Below are 27641 nucleotides of genomic sequence, written 5' to 3' on the forward strand. Positions count from 1 at the left end.
TTCCTATAGCCCGGTCTGTCTTGTTTCTTATTATAAGGAGTCTCTTGATTCTCATAGCACTAAAATACGCCTATGCATCATGTCAAAGACGTAACTTGAAGCTCCTGGGCCCCAATGCAAAACTTGTAAAAGGGCCCCCAACTATAATGCTTTATTCATAGTACTGGGCTCCTTATATGGAGAGGAGAAGCCTTATGGCCCCCCTAAGGTTCCTGGGCCCGGGTGCAACCACATCCCCTATAGTTACGCCAGTGCATCATATCATGCAGTAGTCTGTTGTCTAGCAGAAACAGCAACGTGTAAGTTCTTCACTGAGTATTGATATATTCACATAAAAGGGTATTCCCAAAATTGACTTTATGCTCAGGATAAGTGCTAAAAATCTGTTTGGTGGCATCCCACCGCTGAGCCCCCCACCAATCTTGGGAACAGGAGTCCCATGTCTCCTTTCCACTGCAGGTGGATGGCTCATGGGCAATGCCACCCCATTTATCTTCAATGGAACTGCCAGACAAAACCGAGCCCTTGTACTTGGCCATTTCCATCAGCCCCATTGAAATGAGTGGAGAGGGGCTGTGCATAAGCAACCACTGCTCCATACAGTCTGCGTCACTGCTGGGGATATAGTGAGCCCACAGTGAGAAGAAGGGGACATTGGACCCCTCTTCTCAGAATCGATGGGGATCATACTGCTGATACCCCAACCAATCAGCCTTATCACTTATTCTATGGATAGATGGATAAAAGTAAATCTTGGGAAAACCCTTTTAAAGAACACCTGCCATGTTCTCATATCAGCGGGGCAAGGTGTATAGCTTTGCAGCCGCTGCCCTGCTAACTCTGTTGCAGCCATTCTTTTTTCAATCCCCTCCTATCCCCCATAACAGCTCTCCTGGTTCACTATAGATTGGGTGATATCTTTTACAGTAAATGGTGGGGACAGCCCACTTGACAAATTCAATACGCCAATAGGCAAGTCTAAGAAGACCCAAAATAGGGTGGCAGGGGGAAGGAGGCATGCATGATAGTCAGCAAGCTTCAACTGCATAGCTATGCAGCTTGTCCTACTGAGATGGGGACATGGCAGATCCTCATTAAGAGGTGGACACCCGGATAGAAGGACAAGCGCTATACCTGTACACAGATTGGACCTGGTATTGCAACACCGTCCTATTGACATGAATGTGGGTGAGCTGCAATACCACACACATCCTGCGTACATGTATAGCGCTGTTTTGGGAAGAAGGCAGCTGTGTTTTTCTGTTACAGGACAACCCCTTTGTAACAGTAAGAATTCCTTTGCTCATAAGGACATTAATGTGTTAGGTTGGCCTATTTCTCATATCGATATTAGTTTTGAGCAGGTGGGAGACCATTTGTTACAAAGTTTTCCTCTTCAAGAAAAAAATGTTTCCTGTAATTTAAGCGCCGGTGAAATGAATGCTATTTACAATGCAAACGGAATTGAATGAAAAGCTGAATATTTCCTGTTATTTCCCAAACCCTGCAATACCAGTGATGTATTTCTTCACAAATATTACAGCGCCAAAATGTTCCTGCATTGTATATGCAGAGCAATATAATCGCACGAAGGCGCGGGCGGGTGAGAAGAACGGCACTTCAGAACCTCCTTCAGGATTTGTGTTCCTCTAGATCTTGTTGAAAACTATATTTCTGGTTCACAAGACATTGAACTGCATTTATATCTCATCAGATACAATGTATCCATAGTTGTTTATTTTTGTGTTTTTCATTATAACCCTTCTGCTTTTCTGTAAATAGAGCTTCATCACCAGAAATCAACATTTCGACAACTTACTCATATTCTTTGGTTCAGTTCCTCATGATTTTCAAGATATTAGTTTGCTGTCAGTGAATGGTAACCCGCTTATGCAGAGGCAGTAAGGCCAGCGGCACAAGACCCAATTTAAATTGCGGAATTCGCGATTGTCACCTGCAGGGACGATCCGCGGTATTCGGCGCCCATTCAAAAAATAGAACATTTGCATATCCGCTCACATTAGCGGACAGTGATTGCAATTTCCGCGAGCGGATTTAAAATCGCAGCATGTTTTATTTTTGTGCAGACTATTGAAGTCAATGGAAGCCCATCCATCCACAGTTGACATTGTGGATAGGCTGCGGTTACGCGCGTCATCACCTAGTGACGGCACGGGAAATAGAAATATTTTTAAAAAACGTACTGTGCATGACCGTTGGCGAGTGTCCACAAAACAGGAAAAGGTCACCAACCGGGGTCAGAGCTGGATTCTGCTGCAGGCTCCCGCATGCAAAATTCGGATTGCCCATGTGCAGCCGGCCTAGACCTGTATATGTCTAGTTCTGCTGCTGCTATCAGTTGTTTTTCGTAAACCACTTTAAATTCCCTGTAGTGTTGAGCGATCTGAAACAGTAGAACCCTGTTAGGGGTCGAACTTTGGCAAATGTTCAATTCGGCATGAACCCAAACCTCGGGCGGTTTGTCATAGCCACACCCACTAAAGTTATTCTTTATTTTTTGCTCCTTCTTCTTTAGAAAGAAGGAAATAAAGAGCAGAAGTATTTTTTCTTATTTTTCCTTTTTATTCTTCTAACCTTTTTCTTTCCTTTTTTTGGTTAACTTTGCCATTAAAACAGCTCAAAAAGTCATACTGGACTCTTATGGCTCTTACACATTTTATTGGTGAAATTTTTTGCTCATCTCTAGATTATATGATAAAATTCTGTCTACCTCCACCTGCCACTAGGGGGAGGTTGCTGCATACTGGGTTTAGACTGATTACAATCATCTGTATGTGGTGAGCTCCCTCTAGTGGTGGCCACGGGCAACCAGAATGTTATTTAACTGTTACAGAGCTTTAAATCCCATGCATAGACAGAGCTGTGGAGCTCAGACCTCTAGGAAGATACTTGTATGCAACAAAAATGAATTAGTACAGAATGTTGGAGGAAAAAAAAAACATGGTATTAAAAAAGTGTGGTTTCTTTTTTTATTGAAATGGCTATGCTTGTACTTGTTAGCTCGCATTGTAACTCAAAATGTTATTGAAAATGTATAAAATTCCTCCAGCATGTATGTTTTTCTAAAATCATAGTTTTTGTGACTTTTTCTCTTGCAGTTATTTTTATATCAATTGCTGCGAGGACTGTCCTACATTCACCAAGGCCATATACTGCACAGAGACCTGAAACCACAGAACCTGCTAATAAGTGATACAGGGGAGCTGAAGCTGGCTGACTTTGGTGAGGAAATAATTATCTATCTATCTCCTATCTCTATCTCCTATCTCTATCTCCTATCTCTATCTCCTCTATCTATCTATCTCCTCTATCTATCTATCTCCTATATCTATCTATCTCCTATATCTATCTATCTCCTATATCTATCTATCTCCTATCTCCTATCTATCTATCTATCTCCTATATCTATCTATCTATCTCCTATATCTATCTATCTATCTCCTATATCTATCTATCTCCTATATCTATCTATCTCCTATATCTATCTATCTCCTCTATCTATCTATCTCCTCTATCTATCTATCTCCTCTATCTATCTATCTCCTCTATCTATCTATCTCCTCTATCTATCTATCTCCTCTATCTATCTATCTCCTCTATCTATCTATCTCCTCTATCTATCTATCTCCTCTATCTATCTATCTCCTCTATCTATCTATCTCCTCTATCTATCTATCTATCTCCTCTATCTATCTATCTCCTCTATCTATCTATCTCCTCTATCTATCTATCTCCTCTATCTATCTATCTCCTCTATCTATCTATCTCCTCTATCTATCTATCTATCTCCTCTATCTATCTATCTCCTCTATCTATCTATCTCCTATATCTATCTATCTATCTCCTATATCTATCTATCTATCTCCTATATCTATCTCCTATATCTATCTATCTCCTCTATCTATCTATCTATCTCCTCTATCTATCTATCTCCTATCTCCTATCTATCTATCTCCTATATCTATCTATCTATCTCCTATATCTATCTATCTATCTCCTATATCTATCTATCTATCTCCTATATCTATCTATCTATCTCCTATATCTATCTATCTATCTCCTATATCTATCTATCTATCTCCTATATCTATCTATCTCCTATATCTATCTATCTCCTATATCTATCTATCTATCTCCTCTATCTATCTATCTCCTCTATCTATCTATCTCCTCTATCTATCTATCTCCTCTATCTATCTATCTCCTCTATCTATCTATCTCCTATATCTATCTATCTCCTATCTCCTATCTATCTATCTATCTCCTATATCTATCTATCTATCTCCTATATCTATCTATCTATCTCCTATATCTATCTATCTCCTATATCTATCTATCTCCTATATCTATCTATCTCCTCTATCTATCTATCTCCTCTATCTATCTATCTCCTCTATCTATCTATCTCCTCTATCTATCTATCTCCTCTATCTATCTATCTCCTCTATCTATCTATCTCCTCTATCTATCTATCTCCTCTATCTATCTATCTCCTCTATCTATCTATCTCCTCTATCTATCTATCTCCTCTATCTATCTATCTCCTCTATCTATCTATCTCCTCTATCTATCTATCTCCTCTATCTATCTATCTCCTCTATCTATCTATCTATCTCCTCTATCTATCTATCTCCTCTATCTATCTATCTCCTCTATCTATCTATCTCCTCTATCTATCTATCTCCTCTATCTATCTATCTATCTCCTCTATCTATCTATCTATCTCCTCTATCTATCTATCTCCTCTATCTATCTATCTCCTATCTCCTATCTATCTATCTCCTATATCTATCTATCTCCTATATCTATCTATCTCCTATATCTATCTATCTCCTATATCTATCTATCTATCTCCTATATCTATCTATCTCCTATATCTATCTATCTATCTCCTATATCTATCTATCTCCTATATCTATCTATCTATCTCCTATATCTATCTATCTCCTATATCTATCTATCTCCTCTATCTATCTATCTCCTCTATCTATCTATCTCCTCTATCTATCTATCTCCTCTATCTATCTATCTCCTCTATCTATCTATCTCCTCTATCTATCTATCTCCTATCTCCTATCTATCTATCTCCTATATCTATCTATCTATCTCCTATATCTATCTATCTATCTCCTATATCTATCTATCTATCTCCTATATCTATCTATCTATCTCCTATATCTATCTATCTATCTCCTATATCTATCTATCTCCTATATCTATCTATCTATCTCCTATATCTATCTATCTCCTATATCTATCTATCTATCTCCTATATCTATCTATCTCCTATATCTATCTATCTATCTCCTATATCTATCTATCTCCTCTATCTATCTATCTCCTCTATCTATCTATCTCCTCTATCTATCTATCTCCTATCTCCTATCTATCTATCTCCTATATCTATCTATCTATCTCCTATATCTATCTATCTATCTCCTATATCTATCTATCTATCTCCTATATCTATCTATCTATCTCCTATATCTATCTATCTATCTCCTATATCTATCTATCTATCTCCTATATCTATCTATCTATCTCCTATATCTATCTATCTATCTCCTATATCTATCTATCTCCTATATCTATCTATCTCCTCTATCTATCTATCTCCTCTATCTATCTATCTCCTCTATCTATCTATCTCCTCTATCTATCTATCTCCTCTATCTATCTATCTCCTATCTCCTATCTATCTATCTCCTATATCTATCTATCTATCTCCTATATCTATCTATCTATCTCCTATATCTATCTATCTATCTCCTATATCTATCTATCTATCTCCTATATCTATCTATCTATCTCCTATATCTATCTATCTATCTCCTATATCTATCTATCTATCTCCTATATCTATCTATCTATCTCCTATATCTATCTATCTATCTCCTATATCTATCTATCTATCTCCTCTATCTATCTATCTCCTCTATCTATCTATCTCCTCTATCTATCTATCTCCTCTATCTATCTATCTCCTCTATCTATCTATCTCCTATATCTATCTATCTCCTATCTCCTATCTATCTATCTCCTATATCTATCTATCTATCTATCTATCTATCTCCTATATCTATCTATCTCCTATATCTATCTATCTATCTATCTATCTCCTATATCTATCTATCTATCTATCTCCTATATCTATCTATCTATCTATCTCCTATATCTATCTATCTATCTCCTATATCTATCTATCTATCTCCTATATCTATCTATCTATCTCCTATATCTATCTATCTATCTCCTATATCTATCTATCTATCTCCTATATCTATCTATCTATCTCCTATATCTATCTATCTCATTCATCCCAAACATTTTCTTTTTTGCTTTTTTGGTGATTTTTCAAAAATTTTCCAAGTCGTTATGTGCAACAAGCATAGTTGCCAGAGTGAAAACTACAAAGTGTTAGGAATATTTTAAAAAGTGCATAGTCTCATGGGGAAAAAAATGAAAAAGTTAAAAGAAAAAAAGATTTAACTTAAAGGTCACTTTCTGGTAACACATTTAACCCCTTCCCAACCTTGGGCGTACATGTATGCTCCAGTTGGGAAGCAGGTACTTTGCCAGGGCGTACACTTGAGTCCTATAGATGGCATGGGCTCAGAAACTGATGGATTGCCATAGCAACCGAATGCCAGGCAATGGCATCCGGATCTGCCTTGACCTATGATCTCTATTATTAACAATAATACATTGCAATACAGAAGTACTGCAATGAATTTATCATAATATCACAGGCTCAAGTCCCCTACAGGGACATAAAAAAATGTGGAAAAAAAAATAAAAATAGTCAAAAAAGTTAAAAATATTTCAAAGAAAAAACTTTTTTGCGCCCTTTCCTTTCATTTAAAAAAAAAATTAAAACCCCACGTTTGGTATCGTTACATCTGTAATGACCCATACAATACATTGAACACAGCAACAAACGCTGTTTAAAAAAATGCTATTTTTATTCATTTCGCCTCCCAAAAAATGTAATAAAAGTGATCAAGAAGCCATATATATCCCATATGTGAATGCCTCAATGGAAAAACTGGCCATGTCACTAAGGGGATAACAGTCCTTGAACATTACTGAGGTTTAGAGATGAGCGAGCACGCTCAGATAAGTCAGTTACTCAAGTGAGCATCGCTTTTCTCGAGTAACTGCATTCTTGTTCGAGCAGGCTCGAGGGGGCGGCGGGGGATAGTGGGGGGTAGCGGGGGAGAGAGTGAGAGAAATACCTTTCTCTCCCCCCCACCGCTCACCCACGCCGCCCCCTCGGGCCTGCTCGGACAAGAATGCAGTTACTCGAGAAGAGCGATGCTCACTTGAGTAACTGACTTATCCGAGCGTGCTTGCTTATCTCTACTGAGGCTATAAACCACATGGGAATTTTCTCCATAAGGAAAAGATACCCCTTCTGCACACAGCTGTTTCAGGTTCCTGCCCTTCATCAGTATGGAACTTGGTGCTGGTTGACTAGGTGAGGGGCCTTTGATCGTTGGTCTTAGATATTTTTTTCTATGCTATACTCATTATTTTTTTTTTTTATTAGGCTCGGCTGTGTGATACCTTTTTATTTTGGGTTAACCTCTCCACAAAGTCTGACTATTGTATGAGCCTTATGAGTAGCCCTTAAAGGGATTGTAGCAAGATTACAAGTTACATGCTGATCGGCGGGGGTGTCACCGCTGAGACCTCTGCCAATCTAGAGAGTTGGGGGCCAATGTTCCCCGTCCTCTTCACTGTTGGACTGTGTAAATAGCCATTCATTTTGACTTTACTGCAGGGGAAGAAGCGATCTCTGCAGTTCTAGGCAGAGTTGGACACGGTACCCCCATTCTAGAGATCGGCGTGCAGAAACCCATCAATCAAGTTATTCCCTAGGGGACAACTTGTGATCTTGGTACAGCCCCTTTAAACTTTTACATTTGTTCCTTGCTTATATTTAAATGGAGCCTGCCATCAGGGTTGTCAATCTGAAACTGCCAACAGGGTTCTCACAGTCATATTTAACACAGAACGGACATATCTTTGTGTAAAATAGCAAGTTGTTCCTGAAGCTCACAACCTACATATAATCTTTAGCACTTTCTCTGCTAATGAATCATCTCGAATGATGGAGACAGGCCGCTGGAGCCTCAAGTCCCCACCTCATCACTGCAAGTACGACCTCTTTTTATAGAATTGCCACCTCTCTGCGCCACTGACGTCAACGCAAGTCACACTGAAATCCTACGCTTGCGCTGTCCCCAGCAGCTACGCACCTGCGCAGTCGCATTGCGCATGCGCTGGAAGCAGAGGCGTAACTTGAAGCTCACAAGCCCCGATGCAAAACTTGTAACAGGGCCCCCAACTATAATGCTTTATTCATAGTACTGGGCTCCCTGTATGGAGAAGAGCGGCCTTATGGGCCCCCCAAGGCTCCTGGGCCCAGGTGCAACCGCATCCCCTGCATCCTCTATAGTTACGCCCATGGCTGGAAGCCAAGGGACAAAGACAGATTGCTGCAGAGGGCAAGTGCGGGATTTCACTGCAACCTGCACTCACATCAGCAGCCGAGGGAAGTGGCAGTACTGCAGAAAGAGGTCATACATACACTGATCATGTGATGACTTGAGGCTCCGGTGTTCCGCCCCTGTGGCCCGAGACGGGTCATTAGAATAGAAGTCACCAAAGATTAAATGTCTCAGTAATAGAGATGAGAGAGCGTACTCGTTAAGGGAAATTACTCGAGCGATTATCCCCATTTTCGAGTACATGCCCGCTTGCCCGAAAAGATTCGGGGGGGGGGGGGGGTGTACTCGAAAATGGGGATGCTCGCTCGAGTAATTTCCCTTAACGAGTAGGCTCACTCAGTAGCCGTTTACTATTTTACACAAATATACGTCCATGTTGTTGTAAATATGGCTGTAAGCACTTTGTTGGCAGTTTCAGGCCACAAATTCTGATGACAGGTTCCCTTTAATGCTCAAAAAAAAAGTTCTATCCTGTATCCAGAATTTTTTGAATTTCTTCAAATTATTTTAGGACTTCGGAACGACGAGAACATTTAGTAAATCTGCAATGTGATAAATCGTTCATTAGCAAATCATAATGAATTTGTTGTGTTACTGTAATTAAAGCACCTGAAGAAACATTTCCTTCTTACTTTTTTAAGAAAATTGGGTCTAAGGAGACAGTAGAAACCTCGATATTACATAAATTAGCACTAATGAGAAGAAGAGCAATAAAAAATGCAAATTCTGCTCATGAAGCTCAAAATATTGTTGCATAAAGAGGTTGAATCATCAACTTAGTGCTCCTGCACATGACAAAGCCGGATTCCGCAATCCTAATCCCTTAGCGGAATCCGGCCCTGGGAGCAGTGGCGGCCGTCACTTGTCACGTCTACCTTGTCACTTTCATTTTCATTTGTATTTCGGATGGTCCGCATGGTGAGCCGTTGGACATGAGCAATACAGATTTTTTTTTAAAAACCCCTGCTTTTACTGCACCACCGCCTAGCGATGACGTAGAATCTGCGACCTTTCCACAATGTCATTGTGGAAGGGCCGTTGATCAGATGGCTTCCACTGACTTCAATGGAAGCCGTCTGCACGGAATCCGCAGAAAAATGGAGCATGCTGCGATTTTTCCTCTGCTTGCAGAAACTGCAAATTGGTTTCCGCAAGTGTGCAGGAAGAATCAATTTCCCATAGCATGCTTTGGGTGGGATTTGCTGCGGATCCGCGGTGCAGTAGCTAAGGCCCCCAGGCATGCCAAGGATTGTTCCCTATCAAGTCATTAATAGGATGTTGATAAACGTACAGCATCAAATCTACAAAAATGCCCATTGTCTATGATGATAAACAGTAATAACTTTTATTTAATATACATTAAAACCCAGACATATACATAAAAAGTAGGGATGAGCGAGCATACTCGCTAATGGCAATTACTCGATCGAGCATTGCCCTTAGCGAGTACCTGCCCGCTCAGAAGAAAAGATTCAGCTGCTGGCGGCGGGCAGGGAGCGGCAGGGGAGAGCGGGGAGGAACGGAGGGGAGATCTCTCTCTCCCTCTCACCCCCCTCTCCCCTGCTCACTGCCACAACTCACCTCTCACCCGCGCCGGCACACGAACCTTTTCTTCCGAGCGGTCAGGTACTCGCTAAGGACAATGCTCGATCGAGTAATTGTCCTTTACCGAGTATGCTCGCTCATCTCTAATAAAAAGGTCATAAGACCGCACCCCTTATGGATGTTTGGAGTAGAAGACATCAACCGTGATAACAATCTAGTGGTATACAAGTTCACATATAGCGCAATGAAGATCCTGCTGAAGTGGTATACAAGTTCGCAAAAAAGGCATAACCCACCATAGTGCTGGTACTCACAGACCACTAGAGGACATCAGGATATCTTCTCCCATGATATGTGTTCTTAACAGGTTTCAAATGCAGGAGAGATGGGAAGAAAGTTCAGTGGATCAATACACCCTCCCTGCAATGCCCCTAAAAATCAAGGACATCCCCGCGATCCTTAATACTCACCACTATTGTGCCACTATAGAGCCTACACAGAACAATACTCTTCAATCTTATAGACACAAGAGTTGTTCTCCAACGCGTTTCCCCCTTTATTAGATATCACTAGATAGGACTACTAAATTGACTACCTATCTTTAGGGATAAGCCATCAATATTAGATAAGTAGAGGCCTACTTTTGGCATACCTGACATTCAGACTGTTTCTTGAGCACACAGTGAGGCGCAGCTCTATACGCTCGGTAGTGACTGTGCCTGGCATCCTAGTCTCATTCAAGCCCTTATTCACAGAAGCAATATCCTAGATCCTGAATCTTTCAATCACTGAGTACACAGCACTGCAAGATGCAATGAATTATTTACAATATTTCTGTTATGTCTGAGCAGGACACAAAATGCCTCATCTGGATCGACATAATTAGTTATCCTAAAAGGTCGCATATACGCACAATATACTAAAAAGTGAGGGATGGGAAATCTGGCTCTAACCAACTCATGTGGTGAGACCCTACCTAAAAGTGGAGCATTCACTCTGATGAGGGACACCCCATGTCAGGAATCTGGGGCGACCCTGACTCTCCCTAGTTGAAAAGCGGGGATAATGTTTACTACAATAGCTAACAATGTATACAGTGTAGATGTTAAACAAACACATAACTAACCAGATGAAATACCAATGCAGAATAAGCACTAAGTCAGGCGCTAGATGTTACAACACCTCAAATATCCTTAACACCAAACATACTTATTTGACAGTGAAACAGGGCAGCAGCTGCCGATTAGACCAGTGACAACTGCAGACTAGAAGTATAACCGGCGTCCTCCCAGGGAGGAGCTAGAATAAATGTGTTTGCTTAGCTTGGAGGCTCACCTTCCAGCTGATCAGTCCATCCACACACCAGCAGAGAAGTGCTTATGTCAGCATTCAACTCTGGAATGCTACTGAGCGTGCGCTGGGGCGTATACATTGATGTCACCCCATCCGACATGCCAGGTGAGCCGTGAGAATTCCATGGACACATTATTTTTGGTTTTTGAAAGTCGGAATGTTTTTGCCCAAAATAGTTTATTTTGGACTGTAAATGCAAGGAGAAAATATCAAGAAGCGTTTTCATCACAGCCAGATCTTTATTTTAATATTTTTAATATATTTATTAATGACCTGGTAGAAGGATATTTGCTGATGATACAAAACTCTGTAAAGAAATTAACACGAGAGGACAGAATGCGGTTGCAGATGGATCTGGATAAGTTGGGGGCAGAAAAGTGGCAAATGAGGATTAACACTGATAAATGTAAAGTTCTGCACATGGGTAGGGGAAATACATGTCACCATTACACACTAAAGGGGAAACCACTGGGAAACACCGACATGGGAAAGGACTTGGGGAGTTTAGTTAACTGAAAGCTTAACTGGAGCAACCAGTGTCAGGCAGCTGCTGCCAAGGCAAATAGGATCATGGGGTGCATCAAGAGTGGTCTAGGGGCACATGAGGAGAGCATTGTTCTTCCTCTTTACAAGTGACTGGTCAGACCACACATGAAATATTGTATACAGTTTTGGGCTTCGGTACTCAGGAAGGACATATCAGAGCTTGAGCGGGTACAAAGGGGGCAATTAAAGTAATAAATAGAATGGGCGGACTACAATACCCAGAGAGGTCATCAACATTAGGCTTATTCACTTTAGAACACAGATGGCTGAGGGGCGACCTAATAACTATGTATAAATATATCAGGGGACAATACAGAGATCTCTCCCATCATCTGTTTATACCCAGGACTGTGGCTGTAACAAGGGGGCGCCCTCTTACAATAGCCTCCTTGTAATAGTGTTACAATATTATATGTTCTAGTCCCTGATTACTTCAGAATGGTCGCTAATCCCGGGAATATTCTGATTGTCAGACTTGGAGTCAGGAAGGAATTTTTTCCTTTAAATGAGGAAAATTGCCTTCCTCTGGATCAACATTGGAGGGTAATAGGCTGAACTAGATGGACATATGTCTTTTGTTGGCCTTCATACTATGTTACTATGTTATTGCACCTGTTTAAATATTTAAATCCATATTGAGAATAAACCCCTGAAGTCACATCTGTAATTAGTTTAGTCTTATTGGTTTTGTAGTGCCTTGTGTATTTACATCGCTCAGCTTTGACAGATGTAATGACCTGGGACAAGCTTAATGGCTGTTTATTGTCAGAGTATATTTAAAGGTCACGCTCAGTGTTCAGGTCTAGTGGGACTAGAGAATAATCCATATGCAATGGTTATGTTCCATATATGCATAACAGGCTAATCTATCCGATGAAGAAACTCCTCAGAGCATATTGTAAGGGGTCCTTGCAATTACTTCCAAACCTCATAGGAGTCTCTTAGGCGTTGATCAGACCATTAGTTAATGTCTGCTATACTGAAAAATGTCTGTGGATGAGGAAATGGATTTATCAGCCTTGCATGAAATTATGTTATGGTTTTGTATAGGTAGACTAATGTCTTAACACAACGGCCAGCCTTAAAGATGTCCCGAGGCAGCAAGTGGGTCTATACACTTCTGTATGGCCATATTAATGCACTTTGTAATGTACATTGTGCATTAATTATGAGCCATACAGAAGTTATCAAAAGTTTTATACTTACCTGCTCCGTTGCTAGCGTCCTCGTCTCCATGGTGCCGACTAATTTTCGGCCTCCGATGGCCAAATTAGCCGCGCTTGCGCAGTCCGGGTCTTCTCCTCTTCTCTATGGGGCTCCGTGTAGCTCCGTGTAGCTCCGCCCCGTCACGTGCCGATTCCAGCCAATCAGGAGGCTGGAATCGGCAATGGACCGCACAGAAGCCCTGCGGTCCATGAAGACAGAGGATCCCGGCGGCCATCTTCAGCAGGTGAGTATGAAGACGCCGGACCGCCGGGATTCAGGTAAGCGCTGTGCGGGTGGGTTTTTTAACCCCTGCATCGGGGTTGTCTCGCGCCGAACGGGGGGGGGGGTTCAAAAAAAAAAAAAACCTGTTTCGGCGCGGGACATCTCCTTTAAAGTAGTTGACCAATTGTAAACTATTGATGGCCTATTCTATGGATTGGTCATCAATCCTCGATTGACAGAGGATAGGTCATCAATGAGAAGTCCTGGAGAACCCCTTAAACTATTAGGACACCAAAAATAATTTGTAAGTCATGAAAGTACAATCCTGGAATTTGGGTCTTGTGTTGTGTTTGGGAACTCATTGACAAGGGTGCAACTACTATATAGGAGACACGGAGGTTGCTGTTGCACCTGAGCCCTAATGCTTCAGGGGAGCCACAAAGTCCATTTGCTTCAGGAGAGTGTACCGGTGTAATAGGCCAAATTAACCCCCTGTCCGGGATATACCCAGGGTTAAAAGGGCTTAGGCTAGACTATACCCCGGGTATATTATGACCTAGGCCAAACTATACCTGGGGGTGTAAAATATCCTAGGCTAGACTATACCCCTCCAGGCCAGAATATACTCCTCTAATGGGAATCGGGCATACGATGCCCGACAGTCCTCCCCACATAGCTAGGCTTTCATTCACCCATGTTAAAGAGTTTGCTTTTGCATGGTTTTTCAATGACCTGGCTAGAGCAGCAGAGTTGCCAGATGGATAGTCTTGTTACAGATTTTCACTGGAGCCCAAGACCTTCTGAGGGAGTCGGGGTTAGTTGCTACTATGGGTAAACTGATCTTGGGCCCTGTGAATTGCAGGATTTTAATTTGTCATTGATAATGTATTCTACTTTGTCTTAAGACAAAGCCATTGAAAGGCCATGTAAACTCTGGCACAGAAAGCTATCTCAACACTTTGAGTCAAGTTTAATTTTGTTGTATCCGTCTATCATTTAACAGGTGAGATTGGGAAATAAGGACTAGTTTTTGTTTTTAATCCAGAGAGATTGCCACTCTTGCCCACGAGCCGTGTCCAATGCTGAAGCTCAACGCCATTAGTTTGTTTGGTGTTCAGCTGTAATACCAGACACGACCTCTGGATAAGTGTGGCACTATTTCTAGTGGGGACTAGGCCCCTTTTTTTTTAAAACTTTCGTAGAACCCTGGGCACAAGGGGCAGCATATGGTAAATATATAATTCATGCAGGTACTTTCCCATCTACATTAAATGAGCTGTTATTTCAATTGCCTTCTAAAGGTCCCCATCATGATTTGGTAGTCCTGTTCTGTGATTTTATGAGTCCACCTACTTCATTATTACTTTACAACAACTGTGCTTGAAGTCAAGAAGGGCAGAGATTTGTCACCCTTGTGGCAGTGCCAAATTTACAATTCATCGAGCTCTTTATTAAGACCCACTAACTAAAAGGGCTGATTACGTGGCTTTGGCCATGTAGTGTATATGATGATAAAAAAACAGCTATAATCATTTTTATTTAATATTATGATATACATATAGAGCTTCATATAGCGCAGAGTGTTGAGGCAGCAGAAATGCAGTCCTAACCTCTCGCTCACGACCTGAAGGTTGTGGGTTCAATCCCCGCTTGGTTCAGGTAGCCGGCTCAAGGTTGACTCAGCCTTCCATCCTTCCTAGGTTGGTAACATTGAGTGACAAGGGCATCCTATGGACTTAAACAACTGATCTATGAAAGGGGTCAGAGGCAGATGTCAAGAATCAGGCACTACACAGTCAAGAAAATTGCATCTGCATACAATGCTGGTGCTTTAACTATCATGTCCAAACGGACAGCTTGTTATCCCTTAGCATGGATGGTCTATAACTGCAGACGATCAGTTCTAATATCATTACTATCTAAGGCCTCATGTCCACAGGCGGGTCAAATTCTGCATGCAGGAGCCCGCAGCGGAATCCCACCCTGCCTGCTTCCGAGGACACATATTTACCTGTGCGGGTCTCTTGCATCCTGTCCGGATCGACTTTCTTTTTCACTGCGGTTATATGCAGAAGCGCCGGCGGGCGCACTGCGCACATGTGCAGTAATTTTAAAAAAAATATTCTTTAAACTCATGTTTTCCCCGCTGTTTCCGTGGCCCAGCTGCCATTAAATTGCGGAATGGCCGCGGATCGGACGGCTTCCGTTGACTTCAATAGAAGCCGTCCGTGTGAGATCCAGAGCAAAATGGAGCATGCTGTGATTTGTTTTCCAGAGTGGAAGGTCTGCAAAACAAACCCGCATGCCTTAATGCGTTTTCAGACGCTGATGTATCCCTATGGGCAACCTGATTTGCAGATCTTCCGCAAATCAAATCCGCTTATGGACATGAGGCCTAAGAGAAACAGAAAGGAGAGACTTCAGTGGGCAAAAGACATCAAAAATCGTATCACTTGTAAAGCATCGCCAGGTCAGATGAATCCAGATTTCTGTTACACAGTGCTGATGAAAGGATCAGAATTTGGCGCAGGCAGCATGAATCGATGACCCCTTCCTGTCAGCTGCTCAGAATGTCATCACCTCCAGCTAATTTGCAGCAACTACAAGAAGCTCTGCTGTCCGCATGGGCCAATATTCCTGTAAAATCATCTCAACACTTAGGCCACTCCCACACATGCGCCTTATACCGCAATTACCACAGCATTTCGGTTTATATATCTTTTAAATACATTTTGCAGATAACATTACATAATAAATACTGCCAATTGCAATCAACATTTACATAAAGTGACAATAGCCATAGACTATCACAAATAATCATGACCCCCCCCCCCCCCCCATGGGTTAATTCCTTATAACTAATGTTAGTTCTAATCATGTGTATAAATATACATCAATCATGTCCAGATTCGTTTGGTGATCCGTATTGCCCTATCCACCAGGGCTTTCCGAACACCGGGAACCTTTAATGGGGGAATCTCAATTAGCCAGTATTAATCCTTCATACAGAGAAAAGAAGTAGACAAAAGAGAAAAAAGAAAAGAATAAAAAAGAGATAAGAAAGAAGGGAAACAAGGAAAGGAAAAGGAGGTCCCCAACCCTGGTTCTCACCCCAGCTCCGACAATCTATAGTCTTTCTTCAATCTGATTGTGAGCCTCTCTCCATTCAGGCACCCCCAGAGAAAGCCACCTGCCTTGCCCTATATCGGTACAGTTCCGTTCGGGAGCCAACCAGCACCCACTGCGGACCCCCCAAAGTCTTTTTAAACCTCCCATGTTGCGTTATAGACTTCCCAGTGAATGTCGTCCTTAGCTCCAAGTTCCTCCATATGGTTGATCTCATCCATGGTCAAGGGCGTAACTATAGAGGATGCAGGGGATGCGGTTGCACCCGGGCCCAGGAGCCTTAGGGGGCCCATAAGGCCTCTCTTCTCTATTTAGGGAGCCCAGTACTATAAATTAAATCATTATAGTTGGGGGCCCTGTTACAGATTTTGCATTGGGGCCCCGAATCTTCAAGTTACGCCTCTGTCCATGGTTAATATCCAACTGATACGAGTAGGTGGAACCTGAGAATTCCAAGATCGAGGGATCACGATTCCCATAGCCATAATGAAGAAACATAAGATGTCCCTTTTGTTAGTTGAGTACGAGCCTGGTAGAATTGAGAGCAGGACGAGCTCTGGGGTAAGTACCACTGATCTCCCCCTAAGTGTATTGTACAATAACCCGATTTCCCTCCACAAGCCAGTGCTACTAAATGGGTGTCTCTAATAATGTGGCCATCCCCTGTATATTTTACTCCCATAATAGTATTATTTTATCTCCATTCTTTTCCCTATATTATTACTGTATATTCCTATCGGTATTACCGTTCATTATTCTTCTCATCGGGGTATTATGCTGTTCCTGGCAGTTTTTTAAAGACCTCTTCAGGCTGTTTTTATTTGCCGTACCTGCAGTGGGAGAGCATTAATTCATCTAATTAAATGAAAATCTCCCCTGGATTCCTGAAAGACCTGTTTTTAAAATTTATTATATTGCTTATAAAAGGAAATTTAGTTCATCATTATCATTACGCCTTTTTTCCCCTTTTTTTAATCTCCAAAACACAAATTTGAATCCGGCACATTTTAAGGGTCCATAAACAATAATTTCACACTTTATGCACATAGAGGTTTTGACAGGGATATATACTGACAAGAATATGTACTCCATGGTCTCCTTAAATAAGAGGTCATATATCACATAGTGACAGATTGTAGAATACGCAGTGCCACAGAGGGACCGGCAGTGCTCCGCTAATGATGGCCTCTCAATATCACACAAAGGTTAAATTTATTATTTAACGCCTCTCTAATTGACTCGCTTCTCTTTTGAATACGGCACATGGTCATGTCGCGTTGGCCTGTCATAATGAATGACGGGGAAATTGTATTTATTTTTTTAAACCCCGTATGTCGAGCGTATAAAAGGATTCTGGTTGATATGTTGCTGTGGTAGATATTTCTCGTCCGTATCATTGGGGGCCACAGCCTAGACCATGGGATATAGCCACTGCCCTAGGAGGCGACACTAAGCAAAAAAGTGTTAGCTCCTCCCTACCTGGCTATATCCCCCCTGCAGGCACTCAGTTAATTAGTCTTTAGCTTAGTGTCTGCTAGGAGGCAGACATGGAAAGAGCTATTCGCGGGAATCCGGGGAGTCGGGGCTTTTCCCTGGCTCTACTGGCCTCCCGGGGGAGACGCAGGCAGGGGGTGTCTCCACCACTACTGCGGCGTCTCACCCAGAGAAGAAAAAGGGGCCCGACCATGCAATGCGCATCTGAGTCGGTTACCCGCCAGCCATAGGGCTCCCCCTCCCTGGAGTAGCGCACTGTCTGACGGTGACGCGTAGGGGGCAGCACTGCTGGAGTAGTCGACGCAAGGGCAGGCTGTGGCTCCCAGGACAAAGACACCCCCGCTTGGGACTATGGAGCATTCCGGCGCCATACGGACAGACCGCACAGCCAAGCTTTGAACACATACCTTAAGGAGCATCAGGACGTCGGCGGTGGCAACGGCGGGGGCAGCGGCAGCGGCGACGGCAGCGGCGATAGCAGCAGCAAAGGCGGCGGCAGCGGCAGCTCTCCCGGCCAGGGATAGAAGCTTGCGTGTCGCAGGACGCCGGGACGCCGGCCGGCAGGCCACCTCCGGGCACGGCGCTCCGGGGGGCGGAGCGCCGTCGTCACGGCCGGAAAGCGTCACTTCCGGGTCGCGGGGACGCTTCCGGGGCAGGCCACGCCCCCTCCGACCGGGGTGAGTGTAAAAAGACCGCCGGACAGAGGAATGGCCACGCTCTGGGACACTTCATTGGTCTACACCTCTGAGCCCAGCACCTGCAGCTCGCCTGAAGCACACAGCAGCCTTCCAGCCGTTCAGCCCTGCAGTCCTGCAGTTTCCCTCTGCAGTTTCCTTCTGCAACGGAGAAAGCACCCGGACAGCAGCAGCACCTCCTGTCTCGGGCACCAGCAGCAGTAGCAACTCCGCAGCAGTCCCTGCCACAGCACCTGCCGGGTCACCAACGCCGCGAGATCGTATGGTACACCAGCGTCGACTTCCGACAGCATCCAAGCGTCAGGACCAGAGGCTCCAGCTGGACCGGGGGAACCGCAGAAACAGATGCTAGACCGGGTAAGCCCTGCCCAAGGCAGCACTTTGCGGTGTTCTCCCCTCGCCCTCCCCATCCCCCCTGCAGGCATTCCTGTAACGGTACTCAGCTTTCCCGCTACCTGGGAATTGTTTTCTGTTGCCATGTCTGACCCTAGATCAGAGGGTTCCAGCTCGGCCAAGGGGAGGGTGAAGCATTACGCTTGCACTACCTCAGCGGTAAGTTCGCTTGCGGTCAAGTCGACCCCCGCTGCACTAGATGTGCCGCGGTGCGCGCAGCCCAGGGTCCCCGGTGCCCCCCGCCGCCCCTGTGGAGCCAGGGCCCGAACCCCAACGGGCGAGGTCCCTGGCCGCTGCCGTTTTCTGGCTTGGCCATATCCTCTGCGGCAATGTTACGCCGGTTAGAGCCCAGCTCAGACGCGTCCTCCTCGGAATATGCACGAGAGAGGGCACACAAAAGGAAGAGGTCCCTTAGCAGCGAGGACACTCCCCATAGAGCGCGCCACACCGGGAGGTCGTCTGGACCCTCAAAGTCCAGACGATCCAGGGACTCTCATGGCTCTCATGGTCCAGGGAGTCCGTGCATGCTTATCATAGATCAAGGCATTTTTTTCACGGTCCCGGTATTCTGCGAGACCAGCCCGGGCTCGCGATGAGTCCCCTCGAGCATCTTGCTCATGGGCGCCCCAGGACACGGCCCAAACGGCAGGCAAGGGCAGTGGGTCTGAAGACTACGACCACTCTGCAGGCTCGTCAGTTTTGGAACTAGACGAGGAACAGGTGTCGCGCCTAGCCAGCCTAATGTACGGCCTGGTAATATCCATAAGGGAAACCCTCCAAGTAATGGAGGAAACAGTCCAGACGCCTCCTTCCGCGGTGTCATTTAGACGGCAGAAGGAGATCACGACAGGTCTTCCCAGACCATCCGGATTTTTCGGAGGTTCTTAATAAGGGATGGCAGAACCCGGATAAGAAATTTAGGCAACCCGGGAAGACTTGGGAAAGTACATACCCATTCCCAGGGGGCCTGAAAAAGGGGTTGGGCGGTACCTCCGGTAGTTGACTCGCCAGTGTCGTGACTGTCTAGAAGCACAGCACTGCCAACAGCCAAGGTAGCAATGCTGGCTAATCCTCAAGACAGGAAGCTGGATGCGTAGGTAAAACCGTGTTTTAAGCCACAGGCACCGCCTTACAGCCGAATTTTGCGACCGCATGGGTCAGCAAGGCATCCATAGCCTGGGCCAAGCAGCTACGGAGAGACAGTGTAGCAGGCGCTCCACCAAATGAGTTGCTCGAACTGACAAACAACGTCATACAGGCAAACAAATTTGTATGCACAGCAGAGCTAGGCGCAGCCAAGTTCGGTGCCCGGCCATCCGCCGCATCGGTGACGGCAAGGAGAACTCTCTGGCTGAAAAAAAAAAAAAAAAAAGAAAGCTGGTCAGCAGATACAGCATCCAAGATGGCCCTAACAAAATGGCCATTCGAAGGAAACAGGCTGTTTGGACCTAAACTAGATGACATGGTAAAGGGCGCTACAGGCGGCAAGAGCACGTCGTTACCACAAATGCCGGCAAGAAAGGAGAAGGTTCCACTAAAAAGGAAACCGTTCTTTCTTTTAGATCCTTTCGGCGTTTTTTTCATCCCACCCAGGGTCAGGGCAGTGGTCCCAGTCTACAAGAACCCCGACAGACGCAAAGAGGGGCCCCTCTTTCAAAACAAGGCAAACATGGCGATCCCGACCCGGAATATCTAAAACAGCGGGATCAAAAGAGCGCGGCACGAGATGCTGCCCCCACCCAGTGTCACCAGAGTGGGGGGGGGGGCAGGCTCTCCCAATTGCGAGAGACATAGGGGAGGCGCGTGAGTAACAAGTGGGTGCAGGAAATTGTGACATCCGGTTACGCAATCGAATTCACGACTCCCCCACGGAATTCGTTCTGCAGGTCCAGAGTGCCTACCACCCTGGAAGGAGTAGCCAACCTACAGCAGGCAGTGTGGAACCTTCTGGCACAGGGGGTTGTGAAACCGATACCGGAGGCACAAGAGAGGCAAGGGTTCTATTTGAATCTTTTTCTTGTACCCAAAAAGGACGGCAGAGTGAGGCCGGTGCTGGATTTAAGGAGGTTGAGCCAATTCATCAGAACAAAACATTTCCGGATAGAGTCAATCAAGTCCGTGATAACCTCCATGCAACCGGGCGAATTTCTGTCCTCAATAGATATCAAGGACGCTTATCTCCATATCCCGATTCGGGAAACGCATAAAAAATTCCTTCGTTTCGAAACACAGGGAAGGTTTTTTCAGTTTACGGCGCTGCCATTCGGCCTGTCTACCTCTCCAAGGGTCTTTACGAAGGTACTAGCAGCAGTGATGGCGCCACTCCATGCGGAAGGTATATCAGCCATTCCATACCTGGACGATATACTAATAAAGGCACCGTCGTGGGACGGCAACAGCGTACACGTCACGAGGAAGATTCTAGAAGAATTCGGCTGGATAGTGAACCGCGAAAAATCATGCCTAATACCGACACAACACTTGGAGTTTTGGGCATGATATTCGATACCAGCCAGCACCAGGTCCGGCTACCTCAAGCAAAGGTAGACAAGCTCCGGCAGGGGGTCCGGTCCCTAACACAGGGGAAACCGTTAACCCTCAGACACTGCATGGCTATCCTGGGCCAGATGGTGGCAGCATTCGAGGCGGTTCCGTTCGCCCAGTTTCCAGTCAAGGAAACTACAACACTTGATATTGTCACGCCGGAATGGGTTCCGGATGACCCTGGAACAGCGAATCCAGATAACCCCTCAAGGCCAAAGGTCACTGAAGTGGTGGCTGGAACCTGGGAGGCTTCAGGCGGGATGGCCTTTGGGCACAAGTCGCTGGACAGTAGTGACGACGGACGCCAGCCTTTCAGGTTGGGGCGGAACACTAGGGGATCAGTCTGTTCAAGGAGTGTGGTCTCAAAAGGAGACAAGGCTACATATAAACATCCTAGAGTTGCGGGCCATCTACTTGACTCTCCGACACTTCGGGCCCAATCTCAAGAAAAAATGTACGTATTCAGATGGACAACACCATAGCGGTGGCCTATGTCAACCGACAAGGAGGAACACGGAGCGTGTCGGTAATGAGCGAGGCAGCAGGCATACTAACGTGGGCGGAGAAGCATCTGAGCTCGATTTCCGCAGTCTACATTCCCGGAATAGAGAAAACTGGGTGGCGAATTACCTAAGCCGAGAAACAGTGGATCCCGGCGATTGGGGGCTGCACCCAGAAGTATTTCGGACGATATGCCGGAAGTGGGGCACGCCAGACGTGCACCTCAGGGCGTCCCGACTAAATTACAGGCTACGCCCATTTATGTCCCGAGCACGGGATCCACAAGCAGCGGCAACGAATGCGCTAACCATTTCGTGGGAGGAGTACAAGCTCCTATACGTATTTCCACCCGTTTCTCTCATACCGAGGATCCTAGGGAAAATCAAGCAGGAAGGATGATCAGCAGTATTAATAGCACCAGACTGGCCAAGAAGAAGCTGGTACGCGACCATCATAGAAATACTGTTCGACACACCGTGGCATCCTCCAGAGCAAAGAGACCTGCTATCCCAGGGGCCTTTTTTTCTACACCCAAATTCCAAGTCTCTACATTTGACGGCTTGGCCGTTGAGACCGAGGTGTGGAGGAGGAAAGGTTATTCGGAGAAGGTTATCCAGACTATGATACGGGTCAGAAAACCAGCCTCATCGGCAGTTTATTATAGAGTCTGAGAAGCGCTTCTTCACCTGTGTGAGGAGGGGCGGGTACAACCGATGCAATTGTCGGTGGCCAGAATTCTTGCATCCTTACAATCAGGCCTCGAGGTAGGATTGAGGGTAGGCTCGTTAAGGGGACAGGTGTCGGCATTAACGGTGCTGTTCCAAAAACCAATCGCAAAGAGGATGGCAGTACGTACATTCCTGCAAGGAGTCGCCCATACGACACCCCCGTTTAAACCCCCGGTCCAAACTTGGGACCTTAATTTCGTGTTAGACACTATGACGGGCCAGCCGTTCGAGCAGCTGAAGGAGATTCCTATGCGACTACTGACCTGGAAGATGGTATTCCTCGTCGCCATTACGGCAATCCGTAGGGTCTCGGAGCTGGCGGCTTTGGCTATGCAGGCGCCATATATGACCGTCCACCAGGACAAAGTGGTGCTGAGGCCATCACCCAAGTTTCTACCAAGGGTGGTATCACAGTTTCATACTAATGAAGAAAATTGTCTTGCCTTCTCTTTGTCCAGATCCAGTACACAAAGAGGAAAAAATGCTGCACCACCTGGACATAGTAAGGGCGCTGAGGATCTATGTGAAAAGTACAAAGGCGCTTCGTAGGACCGACACCCTCTTCGTTATTCCGGAGGGGACCCGAAGGGGCTTGGCAGCCTCAAGTCACCCTACCCAAATGGATAGGGTCCCTGATAACAGAGACATATCGCACCTCAGGGCGCTCGCCGCCATTTCGGGTTACGGCCCACTCCACACGGGCGGTAGGGGCTTACCGGGCAGTCCGTCACGGAGCCTCAGCCCTTCAGGAGGGTAAGGCAGCCACCTGGACTTCCTTACATATGTTCTCAAAATCTTATAAGGTCCACACAGCTGCATCATCTGACGCCGCTCTTGGCCGGAAGATCTTGCAGGCGGCGGTCGTTGACCGCACAGCCGAACTTTGAATGCCCACCCAATATATTGTTTTCGGGACTGCTTGTGGACGTCCCATGGTCTAGGCTGTGGCCCCCAATGATACGGACGAGAAACAGATATTTTTGGTATAACTTACCGTAAAATCTCTTTCTCGTCGCGTTCATTGGGGGCCACAGCACCCACCCCTTATTTATTTAGGCGGTTGCTGGAACTTTCTGTTCTTCGGTCATGGTTCGGCAGAAAATTGTGCCAAAGAGTTCGTTTTGGTATGTATAAAACATAATATGTATAATTTGACTCCCACTGGCTTCCTACTGCTTGCAGACAGACTAATTAGCTGAGTGCCTGCAGGGGGGATATAGCCAGGTAGGGAGGAGCTAACACTTTTTTGCTTAGTGTCGCCTCCTAGGGCAGTGGCTATATCCCATGGTCTAGGCTGTGGCCCCCAATGAACGCGACGAGAAAGAGATTTTACGGTAAGTTATACCAAAAATATCTGTTTTTGGAATACTTAATATATCTTAATCGTATATTTTCAGTCGCAATTCAGTAATATATTGACTATGAATTTTTTTCTTGGACTGCACTATGTTACTATATATATATATATATATATATATATATATATATATATATATATATATATAAAATATACACCCATATACATGCACTATATATATATGTTTATTTTTTTTCCAGAAATGTTCCGATTTTTTTTTTTTGTATTATAAGGGCTCAGTCAGACAAGCGGTTTTTTTCACATGTATGGGTGCGTTTAAAAAAACGTCTCTATTAGAACCAATGCTTTCCAATGAAAGTGGTCACATGTCCGTTTTTTACAAGAGCTAAAAAATTCACACCTGCAAAAGATAGGACAGCATTTTTCGCTTTACACATAAGCGCAGTTTCCGTGCGAAGCGATGTAATTCTGACAGTAGGAAATCCTACTGTCAAAGCCCTTTATTTTTGCAGGGAAAAAACAAATAATAATGATACATCACCTAGAAGCACCGTTAGCTTTGGTGCGTGTTCTCCTTGGATCTGCGGCACTGTTTTTCATTTTCCTCTGCCTGGGGATTGAAAAATGAATGGCTATGATTGGTCACAGCGCTCAGCCAATCAGAGGTAGCGCTTTCAGGAGGTGGGGATTTATCAATCTCCAGCCAGAAGACATGAAGAAGAACAGGGGAGAAGATGTGCCTGACCTGGACAGTGCTTCTCGGTGATGTATTATATATATTTTTTTCTTGCAGTGAGGGGTTATTTTTGGGTAGGGCTTATAATTCAAGCCCACCTCCCACTCTCTGTCAATGGGCTGTCAGCATCACCGGCCCCATTAAAAGCAATGGGATAGCATCACGCTCCTCTTCCACTGCTGTGGCAGGGGATTCCTTCATACCCGCGGGGAGTCCCCTCATCACTGAACACTGTGACGGCATCCAGGGGGTTTGACATCCAAGGAATCCCCTACTGCAACTGTCACAGCCGCAGCAAGGGATAGCGATCCTCCCCCATTGCTTTTAATAGGGCCGCACTATTTATGTGCGAATTTTACTATCGTGTGACTGCACAACATGTGCGAATTAAAAACGTGTCTGATGCTTCAGTCACTCTTTTTTATACATGCGTATTGCTTTTTTTTTTTTTTAACACACCTATTCTTGCGTGAAAAGAAAAAAACACTCGTCTGACTGAGCCCTAATAATAATCTTTTTATTCACAAATTCTGGAATTAATCATCTGGTTCTTCCAGACACAATGACCCAATTATCGGCTGAAGTAATGAAGCATTTAAAGTTTTGACTGCCTATAAATAAACCTAAAAACCAGAGAGACAAATAATTTTAATGAATGTCACATTTCAAGGATCTTCTCGACTCCTTTTTGTCTTTTTTTTTTCTTGATGCGGTCCTCTTCAGACTCGCGGTCTTCCGATGAGAATTGACAGCGGCAATTGCAGTTTTGTGTTGCATGTTATCTTTTTGTGTATTGTGTCTATTGTAGTGTACTATAATTGGCTAGAATGTATATCATCTGGAAGGCCATTTCATGCAAAATTGTTACTTCCCGTAAGGTAAAGGTTGCAGAGGTGTAAAAAGATTGGATAATTGGTCTTGTAGCTCATTGTTCGGTTAGAGTCTTGGCAGGCCGGAGAGATGGAAGAAGTCTAGCATGTGTATGATGAGTGACAATCAGGTTATTATATTGTCTGCCGCCTGGAGTGCAAAGTCTCAAACAAAATTAACTTTTCTTATAAGGAAAAGTATATATTTTTTTCTTGCTGTGCAATAAAGGAACAAACTCCGGTTGTATGCTGCAGATTTTATACCTTTTTCAGTTATTGCAAATGTTGCTTTCATAAAAGTAGAATAAGTAGAAAGTTAGACGTTAGTTTGTTTGAACTTTTTGTGAAAGTAAGGCTGCATTCACAGCAGTTTTATGGCTCTCTTTTTGCATTAAAGCAAAGCCATGAGCAACAGATCCATAACTGAAACAATGAGACCGGTCTCACACGACCAGAATAGAATCGTGGATACCCCGATCGCTGTCCGCGAGGACAATACGTGGTAATACACGGGCATGGAAAGGCATGTGTCAGGGAAAGCAGAAGTTGGGGTCCCGGTAATGTAGGCCGCAACCCTTGTCCCTGCCGACTTGCCCCCCTGGACTAGGCCCCAGGGCAGCAACTGGGTGACGGTCCCTACTCTGAGCTAGGGAAAATGGCGCAGGACACCACAGTCCTTGGACACTGAGAACGAGAATACAGACAGACCAGAGCGTAGAATGCTGTCTTCCATTCGTCTCCCTCTCTTATCCTGATCAGGATATACGCTCCTCTCAAGTCAAGCTTGGAGAACCACTTGGCCCCCGATACTTGATTCAGGAGATCAGGGATCAGAGGAAGAGAGTACTGGCTATGTACTGTGATTTTTTTCAAGCCTCTATAATCGATACAGGGCCAGCGGCCGCCATTCTTCTTCTCTACAAAGAAGAACCCTGCCCCAGCAGGAGACTCAGATGGGCAAATATACCCCTTCGCCAGACTCTCGGAAACACAGAGTGCTGGGAGACCCACCCCTAGCACTAGCAGAACAACCTAAGACAGAGGAGGTGCAGTCGGCTGTCATAGCAACCGGAACGCGGCGTCGGGCAGCAACCGCTGCGTCCCGAGCACCCCTGCGGCGTATAGGAGCTATGCGGCCAGAAATAGTAACCAGTGCCGGAGGTTACCCTGCGTGCACATCACCCGCAGGAGCGACAGTATTGGCAGTGCGGTCACAGCGACCCCAAGAGCCACCAACCCTCACAGCATGTAGTTTAAAAATTTCCCTCACACCTGCAGGTAAAAATTGCATGTTTTACGAGCGGAAGAAAAATCCGCTATGTTTTATTGCATATTCCGTGTAGATGGGCTGCATTGATGTCTATGGGTGCGTTCAACCCGCAGTCCATACGCAATTAACATTGCTAGGAGACCAGATAGAAAAGCCTGGGAGAAAAAGTTTGAGGGATCCATAAAAATGTGCCATTTTTGAACTGTCTGCTCATGTGCAATTGAGAAAAACGGATCCATTAAATGGAATGAATAATGGAAACCATGCCATTTGGATTTGTTTTTCATTTGAAACATTGAACATTCTGTGATGGTTCCGTTATTTTGAATGGAAGAAATAGTCTTGCAAATTGCGCTATTTTCTCCGTCCAAATAAATGGAGCCATGACTAACTGGGTGCAAACTGATGCGAATGGAAGACATTTTTTGCCTCAATTGAAATCAAAGGGAATTTTAAGGGATCATTTATTTCCATTTTCCCGGTCTGAGAATGGAACAGAAAAATGGAAAACATAACACTGATGTGAATTGCGTTGTAGGGGAGCGCTCACACTAATTTTAA

The 27641-nt window shown here is 44.7% G+C and overlaps 1 protein-coding gene across 5 annotated transcripts in view; it reads left to right on the top strand.

The window, feature by feature from the left end:
- CDK14 (cyclin dependent kinase 14) overlaps positions 1-27641 on the top strand; it is a 509998-nt gene that overhangs the window by 231135 nt on the left and 251222 nt on the right. For all 5 annotated transcript variants that reach the window (XM_066584666.1, XM_066584664.1, XM_066584665.1 and 2 more), the window contains one exon: positions 3120-3243. In XM_066584666.1, the coding sequence (XP_066440763.1) occupies positions 3120-3243 (124 nt within the window). The remainder of the gene's footprint in view (positions 1-3119; positions 3244-27641) is intronic.

Source organism: Eleutherodactylus coqui, chromosome 12 (genome assembly GCF_035609145.1).
Source record: "Eleutherodactylus coqui strain aEleCoq1 chromosome 12, aEleCoq1.hap1, whole genome shotgun sequence".
Taxonomy (NCBI): Eukaryota; Metazoa; Chordata; class Amphibia; order Anura; family Eleutherodactylidae; genus Eleutherodactylus; species Eleutherodactylus coqui.